This window comes from Mirounga angustirostris, unplaced genomic scaffold (assembly GCF_029215605.1).
Source record: "Mirounga angustirostris isolate CCGP_5_RB_7025 unplaced genomic scaffold, mMirAng1.0.hap1 SCAF_12, whole genome shotgun sequence".
Taxonomy (NCBI): Eukaryota; Metazoa; Chordata; class Mammalia; order Carnivora; family Phocidae; genus Mirounga; species Mirounga angustirostris.
The window spans coordinates 548,627-572,358 of NW_026991720.1; the positions used below are offsets into that span (position 1 = coordinate 548,627).

The 23,732-nt window shown below is 44.1% G+C and overlaps 1 protein-coding gene across 7 annotated transcripts in view; it reads left to right on the plus strand.

The window, feature by feature from the left end:
* NCAPG2 (non-SMC condensin II complex subunit G2) overlaps window positions 1-20,345 on the plus strand; it is a 65,974-nt gene extending 45,629 nt beyond the window's left edge. For 6 of the 7 annotated variants that reach the window (XM_064575643.1, XM_064575647.1, XM_064575642.1 and 3 more), the window contains 10 exons: window positions 83-256; window positions 1,585-1,701; window positions 1,789-1,929; window positions 2,414-2,513; window positions 6,921-7,108; window positions 7,739-7,879; window positions 11,113-11,216; window positions 12,058-12,158; window positions 13,909-14,008; window positions 19,944-20,345. In XM_064575643.1, coding sequence (XP_064431713.1) covers window positions 83-256; window positions 1,585-1,701; window positions 1,789-1,929; window positions 2,414-2,513; window positions 6,921-7,108; window positions 7,739-7,879; window positions 11,113-11,216; window positions 12,058-12,158; window positions 13,909-14,008; window positions 19,944-19,995 — 1,218 coding nt within the window. In that variant the 3' untranslated portion in view covers window positions 19,996-20,345. Of the gene's footprint in view, window positions 1-82; window positions 257-1,584; window positions 1,702-1,788; window positions 1,930-2,413; window positions 2,514-3,345; window positions 3,501-6,920; window positions 7,109-7,738; window positions 7,880-11,112; window positions 11,217-12,057; window positions 12,159-13,908; window positions 14,009-19,943 lie in introns of those variants that run through there. The other variant, XM_064575648.1, reaches the window with a different exon arrangement.
* Window positions 20,346-23,732: the final 3,387 nt, after the last annotated feature.

Genomic DNA, 23,732 nt, shown 5'->3' on the forward strand with positions numbered 1-23,732 from the left:
AGGCAGATGCTCAACTGTCTGAGCCACCCAAGCACCCCAGAACGTGTGTTTTAATTGTCAGTTTTTTGCTCTGTTCTTTCAGAGTAACTCAGCATCTAAACGGAAAGTGCAAATCCATGACACACACCCAGTAAAACCTGAATTGGCCCTGGTTTACATAGAGTATTTGCTGACCCATCCAAAGAATCGACAGTGCCTGCTCTCTGCTCCCCAGAAGAAACTTAACCACCTTTTGAAAGCACTTGAAATGTCAAAGGTAACTTTATAGAACAGATATGGACACCATGAGAGTTGAGTGAGTCCATGTAATTAGTACAAGTGACAAAATAAGACCTAAATTTTTCATACTTAGAGTACAAAATTTTTCTGGCTGGAAAGGAGTTGAGAGTTGTCTAACCCACTGCTTCAATTTGCAGACAAGGACAGGACACTCAGGTGACTAACTGGCGGGACAAGAGGGGAGCTAGCTTAGAGTTTCCAGGCCCGTGGATAGCCCTCTTTCTCAGAACACACCAGTCTGTAGGAAGACTTCTTCCTGTACTTCTCTTGTTGTACTCGATACGGGAATACTAGCTTCCCCTCACAGTCCTTGGCAGGCTTTTCTAGGAATCTTTGGAGGGTGTTTCCTGTGACCTCAATATTTCCTTCTTCCTCACTGGCTCTCTGGCCATCTCCAGGGCCAGCCGTCAGCGACTGCCTCTGTGACTGCTGCTGGTTTGGTCAGCCAGAGGCCAACCCTCCAGTGCTTAGCACCAGCATTAGATGGGGGAAGAGGAGGCAGAGGTCTGAAGGAGGAGAAGGAGGCGCACAGCTGTCCAGGGCAGGACATGGGCCAGGGCTGGCAGCCAGGCACGGGTAGGAGGTGCTGGGATTTTGCCTGTGGACTAAGCTGGGCACTGGCTATGCTGCTGCCCAAAGTAGGGCGACCTGTGGGTTCTGGGGAAGGTGGGTGGGCGCGTTCCCCTTCAGGCTTCGCTAGTAGGGACACAGATGGTAGCCCTACTCCCTGTCCATGTGACAACCAAACACATGCTCCCCGACACTTCCCAACTCTAAGGCACTCCTCCTTTTAAGGTACAGGGTTAGGGAGCTGTGGGCAAGCTGAGGCTCTGGCCCTGCCTGGGTGGGAGAACATTGTTCTCCCGAGGAACTGCCTTTCTTTCTCTTTCCTTTGATGGCCTGGGCTCATAGCCCCCTGGCTGGGAGCAGGTCACAGTTTGCCCCAGGGGCAGATGCTTTGTGTGCTTGATCCTGACAGTTTCCTGAGCAACAACTGTTAAGAGATTTTATCTTGTCCTTTAGAAGGGAGGATCTACTCATGAAACCAATATTATGCTATATGTTAACTACCTAGAATTTAAATAAAAATTTGAAACAAAAAAATATAAATTAAATAAATGAGTAACCTAGAAGGGAGGATCTTTTGGGGGGAGGAAGGGAAAACTGTACATTTCTCAGTTTTGTTGTGTTATTAGATCACCTCCAACTGTAGCTACGTGTCAGGTTCTTCAGAATATCCTCACTTATATGGTGTGGTAGTGACTTAGTAGTCGGAACATGGCCACAGGTTCTTTTATTTTGCAGGCCGATCTGGAATCAATTTTGCAGTTGCCAGGTGGGAAACCTCATAACTTTAATGAAGCAGTGGCCCTGCGAGCCTTCAGCCTCCACTGCCGGCTGAGTATTCATCTTCAGCACCAGGTGAGTCTGTCCCTGAGTGTGCGACTGAATACAAGTCTTTTGGCAGAGCTGGTTCCATTACTAATTTGTCTTTCTGTTGTTGGACAGTTCTGCTCAGAAGGGAAAGTTTACCTGTCCATTTTGGAAGAGACTGGGTTTTGGTTAGAAAACAAAGTTCTGTCTTTCATTCAAGATCAAGAAGAAGAATATCTCAAGCTTCATAGGGTTGTTTATCAGCAAATCATCCAGGTTAGAAGTCTTAAAACATGGAAACTTTCTCTTCACCAAGTCTGTGATGTGCTTCCAGATTTTATTTTCTATTTTAAAGTTGTAACTTTGGACAGTAGTGTTGCTCTTCTTCAATATAGCGTCATTTCAACACCCAGAGTTTGTCTTTTCCCAAAACATAAACCGCATAATATTTATGGAGTTTTACACCTTGCATGTAATAGGTTTTCATTAATGTTTGTGGAATGACATAAAATCGGTTTCCAGATTTCTTGTGGAAATAAAAATGAGAACTAATGTATCTTTATGAAGATTCCTTTGTAAAACATCTTTGTAAACACTTGCTTTAGGAGATAATTAGTAGTACAGTCAGATATTAGAAGCTTCACCAGGCTGAGAGATCAGCCTCCTTCCAGGTGGTCTGGGCGCGGGCTGCATGATTACCTTTTCCTTTTTTGGCTCTCAGTTTCTTGTAAATCACACCGCACATCTGTGTCTCTTACAGACCTACCTGACAGTATGTAAGGATGTTGTGATGGTTGGCCTTGGCGATTACAAGTTTCAGATACAACTTTTACAATGGAGTCTCCGAATCATGCAAACAGGTACACTTCATTCATTAAAGGACTCGTTTAGAGCAATTAATAATCAAACCAGTCCCTCTCACCTTCCGTCACTTTGCTGACTGGGACTCTTGCTTTCGGGTGACAGATATGTAACACAAACTAGCTCATACCAAAAAGGAATTCATAGGCTGATGCGACCGGGAAGTTCAAAGGTGTTTTTGGTGTCAGGCGTGCCTGAGTCCGGAGTTTCTCTCATGGATTCTTCTCCCAGTGGTTTGCCTGGTTGTCAGGTGACTTTGCCTTGTGGTGGTTAGTGCAGTGGCAGCCCCGAACCTGTCTGCTCACCACATGGGGAGCGTAAGTCGGGTTGTTCAGTGCCCCCCTTAGGACCACTGGGAAGTTGCTGTTACCCCGAGGACAGGGTGACAGTGGAACCTGCAGTAACTGATACCATGGCATCTGTGCTTGCTGCATGGTAGGCGCTGTGTTAAATGAGTGAGTGAGTGAGAGATCAGCCTCCTTCCAGGTGGTCTGGGCGCGGGCCTGGGCTGCGTGATTACCTGGAGTGGCCTGACCAGGGCCCAGGGCCAGACTCTCACAGCCCCATCTCGGGATGGCCTGAGGAGTCGGGGAGTGACCCAGGCTTTGTCCTCTGCCTCTCCCCATAGTTTGGCTGAGGAGAGTACTGCTGGCCTGTGGCGCCCCCCCCTCCTCACGCAGCACCCACTGGCTCATAAAACTGTTTCTGTGATCTGACGCTACATCTGGTTGTTTCTGCTATCTGTATTAGAGACTTGAAAACGCAGTATTTAAGTTTCTTTAAACCTACATATCTGCCAGAGGACATTGAGAATGACTTTATCATTTGTAGATGCAGTGTTACGATTTGGACACAGAGTCAGTGAATCCGCAGTTAAGTTTGCAGTGAGTCCCTGGTGGTGCTGAATGTTGTCATGTAGCAGACTCCGGGGTCGGCCGGTGGGGCCGGTGCTTGGGTGTCATCCGCTCTGCTCTGCCGCCTCAAGTGTGCATTTCTTGAAGCCTGTAGTACACGCAAGGTCGGGTATGAGTTGTTTTAAAGACCCACAGGTAAAGACTGAGCATCAGCCAGAACAAACACTGTTTGTTTCAGAATCTGGCTTTTCTTCGTTCAGTGTTTTATCATTTTTCCTTTCTGTTGTGAAAACATTTTTAACTTAAGTTTAATGACTGAAACAATGAAAAATGATTTGTATTTTTTAAAACTTCATTTAGCATTTAGGAATTCTTTCTCCTAAGGACTGACTCTACTTTTAGTATTTATAAAATTTCCATTATAAAATTTCCATTTCCAAGGAGGTAACTTGAATTTTAGATCTCTGATGTTGCTAGTTTCATTACATAGAGGTATCTGTTCCCCAGAAATAAGGCCTGAAGCTGCTGACTTTATACCTGAACCAAACTGAAATGATCTTTGCTTCTATACATTCCAACAATTAGAGGCTCCCGGGGAGCGTCAACCGTGGCCATCCTTTGTAACCCTGTCGCAAGTAGGATCATACTTAGCAGCTTAGCGAGGCATACCCAGGGTCTGTTGTTCACGGGGCTTCTTGCTCTACTTGGAAGAGTCCTAATAAAACTTTCTAATTATAAAACCAATCACATTTATATCACTAATATTATAATATGGCATTCTTCATGCTGAAGTGCATGTTCTAGAGGAGGTGTCCTTGAGTAGAGCGGAGTCCCCATCCATAACCCAAATGTAAAAAACCTAAGCTCACACAAGAGCAGGTGTCTCAGCTGTAATGCAGTGCATACGTCTTGAAAAAACACTGTGTGTTCTGCAAAATCAGGGACTGAAAAGCGACAGGGCCTGTGGGAAAAGACCGTCTGGGGCAGGTGGTTAAGATAGCGCTGTGTGCCGGAGCACTAGGAGATGGTAGTCCTCCAGAAAGTAACCAGCCCATTTAAAAAGGGAGGTTACATTTCTAGTAAACAAGGAGTAAGGACAGTAAACCTAGGGGTTTGTCCTAACTGAAAGGTGGATGGGCCACTGGCATGGAGCCTGGGGGGGCTGGGCCAGAGGGACTTGCAGGGGGGAACAAATGACAGGCTGAGGCAGAGCAGAGGAGGCCGGGGTCCACGGACCCCCATGCTGCGCTGCTCCCTGCGGCTGCTGCCATGGGCTGGGGTAGTGAGTGAGCTTCTGCTTGTTTGCAGATGCCGTCCCTGGGGGCTGACATCACTCCCCGCAATTGCTTTGGACCGCTTCCCTCTGGAGAAGCAAGAACTTCCAGAGTCAGGGGCATCTATTCTGTGTGGCTGTGAATTTCTGACTTATCTTTAGTAATGTGTTGTACTTTACTTAACCACTGTCTATGTATATTTGGTTATAAGGAACACAGTGCTTGAATATAATGAAATAGCTTTGAATTACAGTTTTTAGCTTTTCCAATTTTTGTCAATAGTTATACCGGTTAAGTGTGTGGTTCCCCATACACTGTGACCTTGAGGATGGTTGAAAAAGGGCAGCACTCTTGTTTGCTGGGCCTCTCATCTTCAGCACATCGGCCTCCTCTGAGCTGTCCGTACTTTGATTTCAGAGCCTGGCATGCTTTACTGCCCATTGAAGTGACTTGCATGTGTGCAGAGTGTGTGTCCCTCTGCCTTTAAATAAGAGAGATTCATTTGTTGAAAGTTTCTATTATGTTTGCAGTGATTTTAGAAACCTTGTTGATTCTGGTAGTTCCATAGACCTTTTGAGGGGTAAACTTGACTGGAACATAACCAGTTATTTTACTTACTTTAGCAGGTAAATTTGGGTTTGGGGTTAGTTCTTATCTCTGTCTCTTGCAGAGCTTACTATATCTTACTAATTTGTTTTCTAAACTGAGGTTCTTTGCATGGTCCATTTCCTGTGTAAGGTCATATGATTCCTATATAAGGTCAAAGAGGTCATACCTCTTTTTCACCTAGATAATAGTCTATTAATGAGGAACATTATTTCTGTGCTTTCCCATATGACAAGTTTTAAAAACATAGATACACATTTTATATAATTTATATATGTGTTTATATATGTAGTATATAGTTTGTATGTTTACGTAGTATATATTTTTAAATGTATACAAGAAAGAATCATGCAGCATGGCTCCTGCCCAGGGAGAGCGTGCTGTCTAAATGGGGAGGCACTAATGCACACAGACCTCAAAAAGGTCAGTCAGTGAGTGTCAGGCAGCGTGAGGGTCCAGAGAGAAGTAAGAAACAGTGATGATGCTTGAGAAGCTTCTGGAGGGTGAGACCCCTGGCTCTGGGTTTTTTTTTTGTTTTTGTTTGTTTTGTTTAAAGATTTATTTATTTGAGGGAGAGGTTGTGTAAGCAGGGGTGGGAGGGGAGGGAGCACAGAGAGAGAATCCCAAGCAGGCTCCACACCCCCAGCATGGAGCCCGACGTGGGGCTTGATCTCACGACACTGAGATCATGACCTGAGCCAAAGGCAGACACTTAACCATCTGAGCCACCCAGGCGCCCCAACACTTTACCAAATTAATGCAACACAGTAAAGGAAGTGATTCAGAAGAGAAAGACAACGATAAACTACAGAATGTTAGAAATTTAGCAGAGTTGGCCTATGACATTTGTAAATCACATTTTGAAAGCTCTTGGGCCATCCTTCTTAGACTTGTGACAGTAGAGCTGGTGTTAATGTTGCCATTATGTGAGAAAAAATCCATGTGATCAAGGGGCCACACTGTCCACATGTGTAGTGAGCCCAGTTCTTAATGATCAACTTAAATATACTGTTATTGTTGTTGAAGGTATTGGTGTTATATTTAAAAGGAGAAGGTTTTTAAATTTTATTTATTTATTTTAAAATCTATGTGTGTTAGGGCGCCTGGGTGGCTCAGTCATTAAGCGTCTGCCTTTGGCTCGGGTCATGATCCCAGGGTCCTGGGATTGAGCCCCGCATCGGGCTCCCTGTTCGGCGGGAAGCCTGCTTCTCCCTCTCCCTCTGCCCCTGTTTGTGTTCCTGCTCTCACCGTGTCTCTCTCTGTCAAATAAAATCTTAAAAAATAAATAAATAAATAAAAGTAAATAAAATTTATGTGTGTTAAAATTTATTTTTTAAAAATATTTTATTTATTTGAGACAGAGAGTGAGTGAGAGAGCATAAGCCGGGGGAGGGAGAGGGAGAAGCAGACTCCCCACTGAGCAGGGAGCCCTACACAGGGCTCAGTCCCAGGACCCTGGATCATGACCTGAGCCGAAGGCAGACGTTTAACTGACTGAGCCACCCAGGCGCCCCTGTGTGTTAAAATTTAGATTAATCTGATCGACCTGGTATTGGCTTGCCAGTAACAGTTTCTTTCCAGTTACCATAATACACATGTGTTGTGTGAAAAATGTAATAATTTCAGCTAAATTTTGTGGTTAGTTAACTGATTTTTCTAATATTCTTTCTAGTGAAGGGCTTCTTTTATGTGTCATTACTTCTGGGCATTCTGAAAGAGGTAACCGGAAATTCCTTGATGCAGAAACCAGACTCAGACGAAGAAGTTGCAACGCTGTTTGATATGGTCCAGAAAGTATTTCAGAAACTGTTGGAATGTATGGCCCGGAGCTTCAGGAAGCAACCAGAAGAAGGCCTGCGGGTACTCACGCCTTCCCAGGATGGGCTGTTAGTCACTAGACAGACAGTGCTCACCAAGCGGACAGGGGTGCATGGGGACGTGTCACCTCACACACAGGCTCGGCTGGCATTCACTTGTGCCACTGGGCTGTTGGGTGGGGTGCGCCTCAGTATGGGAGATAATTACCAGGTGCTGTCTTGCAAGTGGTGCTTGCTGACCTTTTTCAGAGCATGGCGCAGTCAGAGAAGTGGTGCTGTCTGCACCTGGGGCAGGCGGGCCAAGAGCCCACCTTTGACTCTTAGTCTTGGAACAGGTTTTAATGAGCCCAGGTCAACAGGCCAGCAGCAAGAGTCTTCTGCCTGGCAGGACAGGAAACACATAACTGATTGCAACTGGCTTGTGAATGCCCAATTGTTATTTCATAGAGTTTTCCAACTAAAATACACTTTTGAGAATGCTGATTTTGATTATTTGTACGTGACAAGGGGAGATAGTAAGGAGATCTGAGTCAGCAACGGGAAGGGAAGGATTGGGTGTTGATAAAGGGCAAACAAGAATGGGATTCCTGAAACTCTGGGGAGGACAGTAGGAATACTCCTGTAAAGTGTCTTTTTTTAACCACTAAGAAATGACTGGTGTGTTTTCTTGTAGCTTCTTTATTCAGTTCAGAGTTCTCTCCATGAATTTATAATGACCGTTCAGTCTTGGCACATGGACACGCCCGTCCATCGGGGCATGCTCTCGACTGTGATTGCTGCATCTGTGGTGGAGATAAGTCACCAACTACGGAAGGTGAGGTCTGCTCATCCTGAAACCACCATGTCTGCTTCTTTTTTCTTTTTAAAGATTTTATTTATTCATTTGACAGAGAGAGACACAACGAGAGAGGGAACACAAGCAGGGGGAGTGGGAGAGGGAGAAGCAGGCTTCCCGCGGAGCAAGGAGCCCGATGCAGGGCTCGATCCCAGGACCCTGGGACCATGACCTGAGCCGAAGGCAGACGCCTAACGACTGAGCCACCCAGGCGCCCCACCATGTCTGCTTCTGACCATTCAACATACTCTTCTCTCCTAGAAGCACATTTTCATGTTTTCCCAAGTATTTTTTTTTAATTTTTTTATTCTTATGTTAATCCCCATACATTACATCATTAGTTTTATTCCCAAGTATTTTTTAAGAGCCCAGAGTTTAATAGGTGTCCTGCTTCTCCAGCCACTGCCCCTCACAGTTCGTAGCTGGCTGATGACTTGAGTCATGTGACTACTGGAGAATTTTGTTAAGGGTGTTGCCATTTTGATTAAGACCCAGTGAGTCGTTCCATCGTGAACTTTTTTTTTTCCTTCTTGCATTTTGGGTATCAACATGAGTTGATATATTTCTTAAGACTCTTCTCTCCTGACAAGGCGAAAGCAGCCATGGTCAGTGGTTAGCAGGATGCAGCATGGCCTGACAGTGCAGTTTGGGGTACTTCACGTCTGACGGCCTTACGTTTCTTTTTCATGTCTCAGCATAGGAAATTTGAACCTCTGATATCAGTTTAAACAGATAACTTATTCATTCCTACTCTGTAAAGGACTGGCTGTTTTCCTAGCAGTTGCATAGTTCTTACGGTTAGCCTACTTGGGTAAAGATCAACAAAACCAGGATGATAATTCAGATCCGAACAGAAAGCTGTTTCTCCAGTGAGATCCTTGAGGCACTGAGGGAAGGCGCACTCCGGAGTAGTGACTTAGAAGGTAGAAAGGTGATGATCGATTTTCTCAGTATGAGAAGAGGGCATCTGACAGTGGCATTGTGTTATATAAATTCTGTACCGTAAGACCATGAGTATAAAAACAGCCAACTAAATTGCTAAAAAACTTAATGGAATTTAAGGCCCTCCTTAAAGCTTAAAGCTTGGTTTAGGATCTTATCCTAACCAAGGATCTAGTTACTAGATAAAGATGGAATTATACATGGAATAAGAACTAGAATTTATTTACTCCATTGAGCTTTATAGCTAACAACTATAAATAAATCAATTAATGGCCTGTGGACAAACATGACTCACTGTCTGTTTTTGTAAAGGAACTTCTATTAGAGCACAGCCACGCCCAACATTTACAAATTTCCTTGGCTGCTTTGTCCGTAACTGCAGAGTTGAGTAGTCCTGACAGAGACTGTTTTGCCCACAAATCTGATATATTTTACTACTTTATAAAACATGTTTGCCGACCTCTCTTCTGTCTCCTTACTGATTTGTCTACTTGTTCCACTAATGAGAGTTTAGCACCGTGGTGGACTTGTCTCTTTCCGTTAATTTCCGTTAATAATGTCTGTAGGAGCTTTGTTGTTAGGTGCATACATGCTCAGGACTGCTGTGTCTTTCTGATGCATTGGCTGTCTGATGCATTGGCTGTCTGATAGTTTAAGAGACGGCTTTTAGTTTCAGCATGTTTTTCTACATGTTCAAAGTGTTTTCTATAATCACCACATGGGCATGCCTTTTTTTGGGGGGGTCTAGTCTCTGCCTTTTACCTGGGGTGCTTAGCCCATTTGATTTTAATGAAACCATCGATGTTTGTATTTAATTTGACAATTTTGATGTTTGTTTTCTATTAGTCCCCCTACTTTTCTTCTTTTCCTGCCATTTCTTGATGAATCAGGTGTTTGTACTGTTCCGTTTTATCTTCTCTGTTCACTTTATATTGTCCTTTGTGTAATTGTTTTAGGTTTCATTTTAGTATGCATATTTAACTCATCAATCTCCCTAAGAAATTACGGTATGCCTGTGCATCGTAAGAGTCTTGTAACAATGTTCTTCCGATTAGCATTCTCCTACTCTGTGCTGTTATATCTTACTGCTACATATGCTAAAAATCTCAAGATACATTTTTTAAAAGATTTTATTTATTCATACTCATTTGAGAGAGAGAGAGAATAAGCAGGAGGGAGAGGGAGAGGGGATCTGAAGCAATCTCCGCACTGAGCACAGAGCCCGACGCAGGGCTGGATCTACGACCCTGAGGTCATGACCTGAGCTGAAACCAAGAGTCGGACACTTAACCGACTGAGCCACCCAGGCGCCCCAAGATACATTTTATTTTAACTAGTCAATAATCATTTGTCTATATCAGAAATGCATTCACAACATTTAAGATGTAAAGCATTTTAATGAGAAACAGCTATTTCAAACATAATAATGATTGGACTTTAATATCCAAATTAGTATTATGAATCCTCCAGAGGGCATATGGAAAGGCTGTTTAGAAGTACTGTGTAGTTATACCTGAGTCGAGTCCCCTGATGGCCGAGAAGTAGACGAGAGACAGTATGGGATGTATAAAGGTGGATGGAGTGAGGAGGAGATGGGGGGGATCAGACAACAAAGACATAACCCTCCCCACCCCCCCCAGCCCCCACCCCTTCCAGAGCAGGGTTTTGGATTTAGATTTTCCAAGGAGCCATTTGCATGTGGAGTTCATTCGCCACTAATGGATGACTTTAAACTTGTAAGGTTGGTGATGAGGGGCATAAATCCAGAGCCCCTTACGTGGGTCCAGACCAACATTATTGCACCGTGGGTGGTTCTCCAGAAGAAACTGGCAGTGCTGGGGAGGGGGTACTACTGGGATCTGCTGGGTGGAGGCCAAGGATGCTGCTCAACACCCTGCAGTGCAAAGGATGGCCCACAGCAAGGAATTATTCAGTCCAGGATGTCGGTCATGCTGAGACTGAGAAAACCCGATCCTGGATGATTAACAACAGCCAGTTAGACCTGCATAAAAGCACATTATTTACAGAGAGTGCTCCCGCATTACAGGCTGTCTGAGAAAAGGTTTGTTGAACGTTTTTATCTTTTCACTTCTGTCCAATGAATAATATACCCCTGTCTACAATAATAATCATAATTACTATAGATATTTCAACAGTTAATAAAAACTATTCTTTTTAGTTTCTGGTTGAAAACCCACAGCGGTATAAAACAAGTTACTAGTCTGTCTCAGTCTCAATTTAGAAATTACTGATTTGGAACTTCTTTTTAGGTTTCTAATATGGAAGAGCTCACCACCCCTGAGGTTCTTTCAGACCTCCCACCATTTTCAAGGTGTTTAATAGGAATGATAATGAAGTCTCCGGATGTGATCAGGTAACCATGTTCTCTTTACTGTCCTGAGATTCTCCTTGTGACTAGAAGCTCTCAGTAGATTTTGCTGTATTCCTTCAGCTCTCAAAATTTCTCAAAGGTGCTTTTTTTCCCATGAGAAAAATGTTTCCTAGAATTTTCTCTCATCAGCAATTAAAAATAGTTGCATTTTTCAAAAATTTTGCATTATACTTCTACAAAGAGAAATTCAAACTTTCTGTCAAATACATCCATCCGAAAAGTCCCTGGTTATGCTTACCATAACTAAAATTCAGCTGGAGGGAAACATTTAAAATGTCGCTGTGTAGTAGAATACTTCTTACTAAGGATACGCCGAACACCTGCCTGGGTTCAATGCCAGCGTGGTTTCTTGGCGCACGGTGCTGCCCGTGTGTCCCTTGGCTGAAGCCCAGGGATTGTTGTGGCACACTCAGGACTGGTGGAGTAGAGAAGGAAAGGTTTCGCAGTTGTCTGATACCTGAGGAACTGCAGTAGTAGATACAGTCAATGAAAACGTTAAAAGCATCGTATTTAGCATCCACGAGTTATTTTCAGTGATATGAAATCTTTTTTGTGTGCATTGTGGGTATACAGAGTAGCTTTTCTCGGTTACCAGAACGTCCCTATTCTCTTTCTAGCAACATCATCTTATGTTAATATCTTACCTGTGCTGTGATTTGGCATGCTTATAGTGAAAAGTATGAGAAGAGTTTAATCAACTTCCCACTACCTGAAAGCTAGAATTCATGGTAGTTGATGAATCTTGGCTATCTTAGTCTTTTCTATAAAGTATTAGCATATATACTATAGAATAATTACGGATTTTTATTAATTTTTTTTGCAGGTCATTTTTAGATGAATTAAAGGCATGTGTTACTTCTGATGATATTGAAGGCATTGTGTGTCTCACAGCTGTTATGCATATTATTTTGGTTATTAATAAAGGTTGGTTAAACTTTCTCTTCTACCGTCTGGGATATTGCTGGGTGTGATCTCATACAGAACTGTTACAGGATGTTTGAGAACTCGGTTCCTTGTTGCCATGTCCCCTGCCAGTCAGACTCCCCCAGCTCTTGCAGCCTGTCGTCCCATGCTCTGAGCACACGCCGTCTGCTGGGCTCCCTCTGCTCAGCTGACCCTGCACTAGCCTAGAAACTGGTCCTGTCCACCTGTCGCCTTCCCCCATTGGACCCATTACATGTCCCTCTCTGTGCCTCAGAATTCAATTTCTATTGATTTGTCATGTGTTCCCTGTGCTTAAAAATCTGAATTTATTTTTGCTCATGATGGGTGGGTTTTTGGTGTTAATACTTAATGTATCTGCTTTTTTACTTAAGCCTTATACTTGCGTGTTTTGAATATCCCAGCCAGTTGAAACAGTACTGGAAAAGTAGTTGGAGATGCCTATGAAATGCTCACCTCAATATAAAATGCAGTAATGTCTCTGCGTATTACTGTTAAGTTTCTGTATTTTTTACTCAGTTTTACTAATGTTGAAATCATTTTCTAAGATGTAATGTATTATAGACAAAGAGGGCTCCTATTTTTTTTTTTAGATTTTATTTATTTATTTGAGAGAGAGAGAGAGACAGCGAGAGAGGGAACACAAGCAGTGGGGAGAGGGAGAAGCAGGCTTCCCACAGAGCAGGGAGCCCGATGCGGGGCTCGATCCCAGGACCCTGAGATCATGACCTGAGCCGAAGGCAGACGCTTAATGACTGGGCCACCCAGGTGCCCCCAAAGAGGGCTCCCATTAAAACAAGCTCTCCCCGTAAGCTCTAATGCACGGCATGTCTACGGGTTTAGGATAATACTTTGTGACTAGTGTTACCCATGCTGGACATCAGAAAAGACTTCTCTAAGGGACTTTCACCTGAGTTGAGGTCTGGAGAATGAGGGGACATTCCCCATGTGAAGGAGTGAGGGTGGGAGGTATGGTGCTGATGAGCACCTAGTACTTAATAGGTACTTAAATTTGTGCCGCACAGTGATGACACTGAAACATGGTAGTTGTTATCTGTGGTGGAGGTCCAGGTGAGGATCAGGTCTCTGATGGTATAGACAGAACTCATGGGATCATGTCCATTGGAGCTGTCCCTCAGAGCTAATGGGGTTCCTCCGAAAACGTCTGCTTGATCTTCTCACATCCCTGTCGGGACGATTACTATTACACAGGTCAATGGGTAGATTAACTTGAAGGGTGGGGTGGCTCAGTCTTACTGAACTTGTACCCACATTGATAGCAGAGTTTTTTAAGATTTTATTTATTTATTTGAGAGAGAGAGAGAGCACAAGAGTGGGGAGCGGGAGAGGGAAAAGCAGACTCCCCGCCGAGCAGGGAGCCCGACGCGGGACTCGATCCCGGGACTCCAGGATCATGACCTGAGCCGAAGGCAGTCGCTTAACCGACTGAGCCACCCAGGCGCCCTATTTATTTATTTTTAAAAAGATTTTATTTATTGAGAGGGAGAGAGAAGGATAGCATGAGAGGGAGGAGTGTCAGAGGGAGAAGCAGACTCCCCGCTGAGCAGGGAGCCCGACGCGGGACTCGATCCCGGGACTCCAGGATCATGGCCTGAGCCGAAGGCAGTCGCTTAACCGACTGAGCCACCCAGGCACCCAGAGTGTGCTTGCTTTAACACTGCAGTGGTGGTGTTAAAATCTTTTCTCTGTCTTTACTGTAACTTTTCTGTAGGTAAACAGAGGAGTTCAAAAGTGAAGGATGTTGCAGCCACTGTTCACAGAAAACTGAAGACGTTCATGGAGATCACTCTGGACGAGGACAGCACGGAGAGGTAAAGCACTAGACGTGCTCCAGATGGACTTTTCTGAGAGTTATACTACTCCGTAGATACATTTCAGATCCTATTCTCTTTGCTGCTACTTAACAGCCAGGCAGTGAGAAAACAGGCTTGTAAGCACAGAAACGGCTCTGTTGGAAAACCCCTTGAGCGTGTGTTTAATTTACTCCCTAATTTGTCTTCAAAAACAAAATTGTCATCTGGTAAATTCTACTCCAGAAAAATAAAGACATACAAACTTATTTTATATGGTTTTAAAACTAGACAGATTATTTTGAGTGGTTTGCTATGTTTTTGAAACGATAGGCTTCAAATTTCTAAGACATAATTGCCCAGGCCCCAGGCATCCACAATGAGGATGGGAAAGGTTCCTCCAGACTTTTGAGGAAATACTGGTCATTTCTTGCTTCCTGGGTGGCCCGTTGCTGCCACAGGGACTGCTCTGAGGCAGGTGTTCACTGGGCTCCTCTGGCCGAGTGCCTTTGTTAGGTTTGGCGTCTGACAAGCTGTACAACTTCCTGTAGACTCTGCTATTAGCTGTGTTTGATTCTCAGATCAATAGCAAAAACAGTGTTTTTCTTACTGTTTTGTGAACTTCAGAACGTTAAGTGTTAACAGACCTCTGAACTAGGTAATAGTTTTATGTATGCCTCGGAAAGTAGCCACTTTTCTTAGCTACTTTCTCCTTTGCAGAAAGGCTTTGAAAACCCTAAATTGCTAATTTATGAACAAAGACTGTTTTCTCTCTTCTCTGTTTACCTTTTCTTTCCTTTTCTCACTGCATTAGCTAGGACTTCCAGTGCAGTGTTGAAAAGCAGTGATGAGAGCGGGCATCCTCGCCTTGTTCCTGATCTTAGTGGGAGGGAAAACTTCTAGTTTCTCACCATTAAGTTTGACGTGAGCTGCCGATATTTTGTGGATGTTCTTCATCAAGTTGAAGAAGTTCCCTTCTATTCCTAATTTACTGAGACTTTTTATCATGAATGGGTGTTGGATTTAGTCAAATGTTTTTCTGCATCTACTGATGTGATCATACGCTGTTTCTTCTTGAGTCTTGTGATGGATTACACTCAGTGGTTTTTGAATGTTGAACCAGCCTTGCATACCTAGAATAAATCCCAGCTGGTTGTGGTAAATATTTTATACACTGTTATTAATTGTATGCAGTTGATTGATGGTGCTGTTGAGTTCAACTGTGTTCTTAATGATTTTCTGCCTACTGGATCTGCATTTCTGATAAGAGGGATTTTGCTTATCTTTTGTGATCCTGATATTAGGTGCATATGAATTTAGAATCCCTATATCTTCTTGATGAATTGACCCTTTTATTTTTACGAAGGGTCTCTCTTTATCTCTAGTAATGCTTTACCCAGAAAGTCCGTTTTGTCTGGTATTAAGACAACTGTACCAGCCTCCTTTAGCAAGTGTTTCCTGGGTATTTGTGGCATTTCAGTTAGAAGGCAGAAACCACACAGTGACTAGGACAGGAAAATCTCAATGTCAGAAATTCTTATCAGGGCGCCAGTGTAACGAGCTATCGGCTAGTGAGAGTTAAAGCGAACTCCAAAGCAGAGAGGAAAGGCAGATGTGAGGAGCAACTCTGTTGCTAGGGACGATACACACCCCAGGACTGAGACTGTTCCATGGATGGAGAAGTCCTGAGGCCTTCTGATGGGATTCACTGGATATCCAGTCTCCAGGAGGCAGGGGAGGTGCCAGGGGAGCTGCTGGAACCAAAGCTGGGGCCCTCTGCCAATCCTGTGAACTTCCATGTGCTGTTCTAGTCAGGTAGCTGCTGGCTGGACAGCCGCCCTGGGGGGCCTGGTGGGGACAGTGGCCTGGGGTGCCTTTACTGTTGGGGTCTCCTGGAGAAGGCTGGGTCTCTGCAAAGCCTGTGGTCTCTATAGTGGTCAGAACCGGGAAGAGAAAGCTCCCACGGACCAGGGCATTGACTTGGGCACTGGGGTAGATAGGGGTTTGCATGACCTCATTGTGAGCAAAGGGAATGCGTTCAACTATATACTTCATCCTAGAAATTATTGAATATTTACCAGGTGGTTTTAATAAAGTTGGGTTTGCAGCTGTATATTTGAAGGAGAAACTCAACAGACTCTTAGGTTTTATGAGCTTATTTATTTCTAGACACTTATGGGGAAGAGGGAAGTGATCTTCTGAGCTGGAGGAAATGAGGAGTGTTTGTATTTCAGAAAACCTACGGCAGTGTAAATATTTTTACCAGGCACATCAGAATTACAACCTATATAAATGATAAGTTATTTTCATAGGATATAACAATCTCAGAAGTCCAGGCATTTTTGTAAAAGATTTTATTTATTTATTTAGAGAGTGTGAGCTGGGGTAGGGGCAGATGGAGAGGGAGAATCTTGGGCAGACTCCATGCCCAGCCCAGGAGCCCAATGTGGGGCTCGATCCCATGACCCTGAGATCATGACCCAAGCTGCAATCAAGAGGCAGACGGAGCCACCCAGATGCCCCAGAAGTCCAAGCGTTTTACAGGATTTCTTTGTTCTTAGAAATAACATTTGCAAGGATAAGTTTTTTTGGGTATAGAATGGTATGTATATACTATTGTGAAGATGTAAGGGAACAGGGACATTTGCTCCTTCTTAGAAATTTCTTTTTTTCCACTTGCACAGAGTTTTAAGCTGAGTACTTGAATCGTGTTAGTTATATTGAGAGGGGAAAAAAAGGCCTTAGAAGTTCAAAACTGGGGGCCCCTGGGTGGCGAGGTCAGTTAAGGGTCTGACTCTTGGTTTCGGCTCAGGTCATGATCTCAGAGTCTTGGGATCGAGCTTTCTGTTGGGCTCTGTGCGGATATTTAATAGCTGATTCACAGATGGCAAAAAGAGTTCTTCCCTTTAAGGTGGACACATCTTAAGAAAATAGGACTGGACCATGAAACTCGGGCTCCCTAAATGTGCAAGAACCACACTATAGAAAACCAGTGTCTAAAACAAAATCAATCTAATGGAAAATAGACATTTAAGACTAAATTGAAAATATTACTGATTTGATGTTGGGGTAGAGACATTAAGGCAAGTTAACATCTTTAAGACTCTGGGAGTCCTTTGGTCCAGTTAATATTTTAGGCAATGGGGCATTAATTCAGAAGTGAACGTTTTCTTAACGAATAAGCGACTTTTCTCTCTAGCAGTGTTAGTATTCTGTTAACTGGTCTGTTGGGTGCCAAATAAAAAATGCTTCTCATTGCACTTTAATTGCCTCACCTAATATGGCATGCTGTAGATTGGATGTATTTTCTCAGGAGGAATGGCATACGTTTGCCAGCACGCTGGTGCATTTAAATGTCAAGTATGTTATATTTATTACTTTCATAAATAGTATGAAAATAGCAATAAATTTATAATTAGAAATTTTAGAAGTATAAATATTTCTTATGGTTCAGGTTTATATCATGAATTTTTCCCACTGAGTAAATGGAATGTAATCATAAGCAAATTACTTGCCAGTATTAATTATGCCTATGTGCAGGCAACTTTTGACAGTGTTCTGGGCAACCCCCAGCATTAAACCTTGTTATTAGACCTTGAAGGAAAGGCGTTCTCCCTGACGAAATCACCTCTTTTTGGTTATCAAGTATTGATGAATAATACCATTTTATTCTGCTCCATGAAATTTTAATAGTCTTTTTAAAATGATTTTGGGACTGGATGCTTTTTATAGCTCATTTAGAAGCATGCTTCCCTCATCATCAATGCCCAGTGGACATTGGTGTAGATAAATTAAAGCTAGATGTAAATAAAAACAGACATTGTTTATCTTATTAATGTTTTTCTCAGAAAATTGATTCCGTCTGCCCCTCCTGTGGCTGTGGTCGTGTTGCATGTTCTTCAGCACATGAACACAGTCTGCTGGAGGCGGTGGGGCCTGATGGTGGGCTGAAGACTCGGCTTCTGACATAGACTTAAAGGCTTGGAGAGCTCAGGCAGGCGAGCACATTACTTGGTTCAAACGTCTTGTCACACATGAGAATGCTGGCCCAGGGAGGTAATTTGGCTAAGACTGGCCACTGTCCCTTCCAGCTCACTGCTGCGCTGGTGGCCTCCACAGGGCCTGTGCCTCTCACCGTTCACCATCCCACCTCTACACGAGGTGTCTGTTGGGCACACACAAAACAGCCACACATGTAGGGTAGCCCAGCAGTTAGGAACAGTCAGAACAGCCATTGCTCAAGTAACACTGGTGGGCCAGTCAGACAATAATAAGAGTCTCCAAAGAAAAAAATCCATTATACCCCAAAAAGATGATGTAGAACGAAAAATCCTAAATTAAAAATGTCCCTGACGTATTGGAGAGATGTCACTGCTGAGACTCAGATTCCAGATGGTCTGAAAGATCATGTTGGGGGGCGCCTGGGTGGCTCAGTTGGTTAAGCGACTGCCTTTGGCTCAGGTCATGATCCTGGAGTCCCGGGATCGAGTCCCGCATCGGGCTCCCTGCTCGGCAGGGAGTCTGCTTCTCCCTCTGACCCTACCCCCTCTCATGTGCTTGCTCTCTCTCATTCTCTCTCTCAAATAAATAAATAAAATCTTTTAATAAAAAAAAAAAAAGATCACGTTGGAGTAGTACTTCAGAACACAGACTTACTGATGAAGAGGAGTCACAGGGTAAAGACAGGTGAGAAACAGACCCAAGAAAAGCAGTCATCTAACAGATAATAGGGAAAACTTCCCAAAACTGAAGAAATGGGGAATTTTAAAATTTCTTTTTTTTGTTTCACTAAATTCTGGATAGGATTAAATGGAAAAGAAATCACGCCTAAGTAAGTCTGTGGATAAAATTATGGAATTCCAGAGGTAAAGAGAAAAAAATCCCAAAATCTTTCTAGATCTGTGCTGCCTTGCAGTGGCCACTTTGTCACATGTAGAAATTGAACACGTGAAATGTGGCAAGTCTGACCTGAGATGCTGTGTTAAGTGCATGCTGGGTTCTGAAGATAGTGTGAAAGAAACATTGTAAAGTATGCCGGTGTTATTTTTCTGTTGATTGCAGGCTGATGTATTTTGGGTATATTGAGTAAAATAAAACGTATTAAGATGAACTTCACCTTATTCTTCTGATCTCTTTTAATGAGGCTAGTAGAGAATTTAGTAATATGCCTGTTTGTACTGATACAAGGCAGGGCTGTGGTAGACCACGTGGTGGGTTAGTCTCCTCGAGGAGCAGGACACAGGCAGACACTCGCCGAACAGTGCATCAGCTGAGACGTCACTGGGGATGGAGACTGGTGTTTGTGTCCAGGGCCAGCATCCCCTCTGAGGGAAGTGCTGGAGGCGCTCGTGGTTACCAGGTGGTGGAAGGGAACACACACCTGCAAATGCCCGTGTGAGGACTTCCCGTGTCTTGAGTGGTCTCAGCCCAAACCTGGCTCTCTGGGACAGGTGTGTAGGGCAGGACCAGGGGAAGTGATTGGAGTAGGTGTCATTGTAATAGTGAGTCTTGGGATAAATAGTTTTCATTTATCTTGTGTTTTTGTGGAGAGAAAGCCCATGATTGTGAAATGTACTTGTCATGTTTATGAGGCTTCCCTGTATCTGAGTCTCGGTTTAGATCCTCACAAATGAGAGTACTTCTGAGTGAGTAAGAGTTCACCTACAGAAAACCTGGCTTGGTGTTTTGTTCGCGTGAAGAGTGCTTTGGGGACTCGGTGAACTGCTGTGGCCGCGGGAGCAGTGATTGACGGCCCTGTTCAAGTGCAGTTTCCTAGTGATGGGGATTCTTGCTCCACCTCACATACGAGAAATAATCAGTAAAAGTTACTGATTATTTCAGCCTCTCGGAGTGTGTGTTCCGTTGCAAGACATTTCTAGGTTTATTTTGTGAAAATGTACATTTGGGTATTTTGGTCGCTGATTTCTGTTGTTAATCATCTTTCTTTATGTTTCAGGTTTCTCTATGAATCATCATCAAGAACTCTGGGAGCATTTCTGAATTCATAACCAAGCCAACATCTTTGGTCATGTGAAAACAGAGAAAAGGATTTAGCAAAAGTGAAATGAATGTGTATTTTTTAGTGTTTTTAATGTTAGTAACCCATATCATAGGGGTGGGATTTATTTGGGGATTTATAAGTAGGAAACTCAAAGGTTCTTAAGCTTTTGCCTGGTGCCCGCGTTAATAATATATTTAATATGAAGGACTCTAGGTATCAGTGGTCAGTGCAGAAACCTGTGGTGCAAGGGAAAAGACACTTTTCTAGCAAATGTGGTTGTTTTAAAAATGACTTTTTATATATATATATATATATAAAATGTTGCTTAAACTATGAGTAATAAAAGCAATGACAACATCTATTTGTGTACTTTATTTAAAAAAATTAGTATGAGTCTTGCCCTTTAGAGACAAGGGTTGAATTCTGCCAAGAGTAGAGGGTGCGAAAGCAGAGGGCGGGGCCGTGCCAGGTGCAGGGAAGAGCCTCACGCAGGGTCCTGTCGTGGCCTCCTCTTCTGGTCTTGATGGTTCTTTCCTGGATGTCAGGATGGGCTGGTGGCTCTAAATGTGGGTGACGGAGAACTGAGTCCTTCAGCCTGAAGGTGAATCGCTGTTATTTTATCTTTTCTTTCTGAGGTCTGACGAGCTACCAGCCGAGGACCATCCCCGGGTTTCCTTGCTGCGTCGTCCACGACCCCAGCTTGTCTGCTTTAGGTTACCAGGTCTGTGTGTCCCTGTCAGCCACAGGCCCTGCGTCGTGGCGGAGCCACTGCCTGTGACAGATGGGACATGCTCATTCTGTCCTTTGCCCCCAGCAAAACGGTAAAGAAACACCAATTTCACTGTCTGTTTCTCTAAGAAGGTACAGAAATGGACTGCTTACCACAGTTACGAGCAGTTAGGGTAAGGTTTTTCCGAGGTAACTGAGAAATGGGAGGTGGGGGTTGCTTGTTTTAGCTAATTTTGAACAGAAGACTTTTAGACATCTTTGCTAAGATGTTTTCTGTATTGGCAAATGTGATTTTTTTTTTCTTTTTTGTCCTTGCCGGTGTTTGTTTTAGTATTAAGAAATGAACTGAGGGGCGCCTGGCTGGCTCAGTCGGTGGGTGCACCACTCTTGATCTTGGGGTCGTGAGTTTGGGCCCCATGTTGAGGGTAGAGATTACTTAAAAATAAAATCTTAAAAAAAAAAAGAAATGAATTGAGGAATGCTCCATCTTTCTGTATCCCTGGAAGAGTTCGTGTTAGATTAGAAATAGTTCCTTGGATTTGTTGTAACACTCTCTGAGCTTGGTGCTTTCTGTGTGGGAAGAGGTTAATTAGCTTTTTAAATTTATATATGAGTTTTCAGAGTAGTCAGGTTTTCTCTTTTATCTTGTGTCAGTCTTGATGGGAGAAGTAATCCAATTTGTGAAAAAACATTCAATTTCTATCGGGCCAAAGTAGTTCATAAAATCCTTCTCTAGGCATATGCCCTAGAGAAATTCCTGTGAATGCATGAGGACACTCAGAGGGCCTGTGTTTGCAACAGCAGGTGGAAGTAGCTCTGACTCCCTTCAGAGGGAGAGTGGGCAGGGCGGTGGTGGGGTGTGGGTACCTGTAGCGCCTCCTCCCTTAGGGATGACAGGACGAGGTGGAGGGCACTTCCGGGGCCTGATGTTGAGGGAAAAAGCAAGTCACGGAATAAGAGAGTGTGATTTCATTCTGGGAGGTTTAAAAGCACATGAAACAACGCTGTATTGCTTATGCTCACATAATGTATCAATATACTATTATATTAACATGTATTGATAATGTATCAGTAAGCAAGGAAAAGATGATAGAATTCAGAACACTGAGTATGGGAGGGAAGGGTGGGAGAGCATGGAAGATTCTTCAGAGATAACTATAGAAATAAACTGGAAACAGATATTTCCGTGCTCATTTTACTATTCATAACCTTACACATAGTCTTTTGTATTCACTGGTTTTTTTTGTTTATTTATTTATTTATTTATTTATTTATTTATTTATTTATTTATTTGAGAGAGAGAATGAGATAGAGACAGAGAGAGCATGAGATGGGGGAGCGTCAGAGGGAGAAGCAGACTCCCCGCCGAGCAGGGAGCCTGATGCGGGACTCGATCCCGGGACTCCAGGATCATGACCTGAGCCGAAGGCAGTCGCTTAACCAACTGAGCCACCCAGGCGCCTTGTATTCACTGTTTAACAGAACTGTAAACAGAGTCAGATGTGAGGAAGAGAGAGAAAGCCTAGACCTCTTTGGCAAAGGATGTGTTATCAATTTGGAGGCACAAAGACACAGATTTCTACACCTGTGAACACCACTAGGCTAGCTCCCGGAAGCACAGAAGTGGTGGACACGCAAGGGGAAGATGCCAGAGCACCGAGCAGACCGTGGACGGAGGCTCAGAGAGGTGCGTGCGCTAGTGTGAGTACACAGAAGGCCAGAAAACCCACAGGAGGACACAGCGCTCACCGAAGCCAGATGTCCACCCTGGGGACAGGCCCCAGGGCATGGGCAGGAGTGGCCCAGCAGCAAGAGGGAACGCAAGTCTTAATGCTACGTGTTTACATCCAACAGAAAGCCCTGTGCCACCCATTTACACACAACAGAAAGGTTTCACACCACAGCCCACGAGCAAAAGCACCCTCCAGGGATGAGGCAGCAAACAACAGAGACAGCATGACGTGACTAAATTAGTTGGTGTCCCCGCCTCACTCATCAGACACCCAGGGCTGGCTTGGTGGCATGAAAACCAGCCCCAGGGCAGGGAGGGGGGCTCCGCTCCCACTTGATGAGGCCTCTGCAATGGCTGCCACCACCCAGCGGCCCTTGTTATGGTCCCTTATTGCGGGACCGTCTCTCTGGCAGACTAGTCGGCCGTTTGCTAACTGCAGATCCGTGAGGAAAGGTGACGGTTCTTTAAAAACTGCCCTAACACAAAACATTTAAACTCTAAACCGTTTCTAAGGTGAGAACTATTTCTCGAGGTAACCCTCAGAATTGAACAAGAAGAAACTGGGAAGACGTGGCTGTACCACTTTGCTGATTTTGGAAATACTCACCATAAAATACAGTGACGCCACCCTTAGGACCACTGATGGCTAACTCTCCTGCCTTTGTCCTTTGAAAAAGAAGTGACAGTGCGCATACCCTGACCTGGGACAGTGGGTCACAGTAAGTGTCAGAGTGGGGTGAAGGCCTCATTCTGTGCTCCTGGAGCAGAGTGGCTGTGAGGGGTGAGCATGCCTGTAAAGGGGTCCAGGAGTGGGGCGCCTGGCTGGCTCAGTCGGTTAAGCGTCCGACTCTTGATCTCAGGGTTGTGAGTTCAAACCTCACGTTGGGCTCCGTGCTGGACGTGGAGCCTAAGTTAAAAAAAAAAAAAGTGTCCAGGAGCACATGCTGAAGGCTCTGTGACCGCCCCGCTCAGGCCCATGTTCTCACGGACGTTCTGGCAACTTTTATAGCTGACTCGTGACTGAACCTCACTTCTTTCTAAAATAAAGGGCATTTCTGAAGGATTAATTTCAGCAGAGGTGTCTTTTTTTTTTTTTTTTTAAAGATTTTATTTATTTGACAGACACAGTGAGAGAGAGAGCATGAGTTGGGTGAGGGTCAGGGAGAAGCAGGCTCCCCGCTGAGCAGGGAGCCCGACGGGCTCGATCCCAGGACCCCGGGATCATGACCTGAGCCGAAGGCAGACGCTTAACCACTGAGCCACCCAGGTGCCGCTCAGCAGAG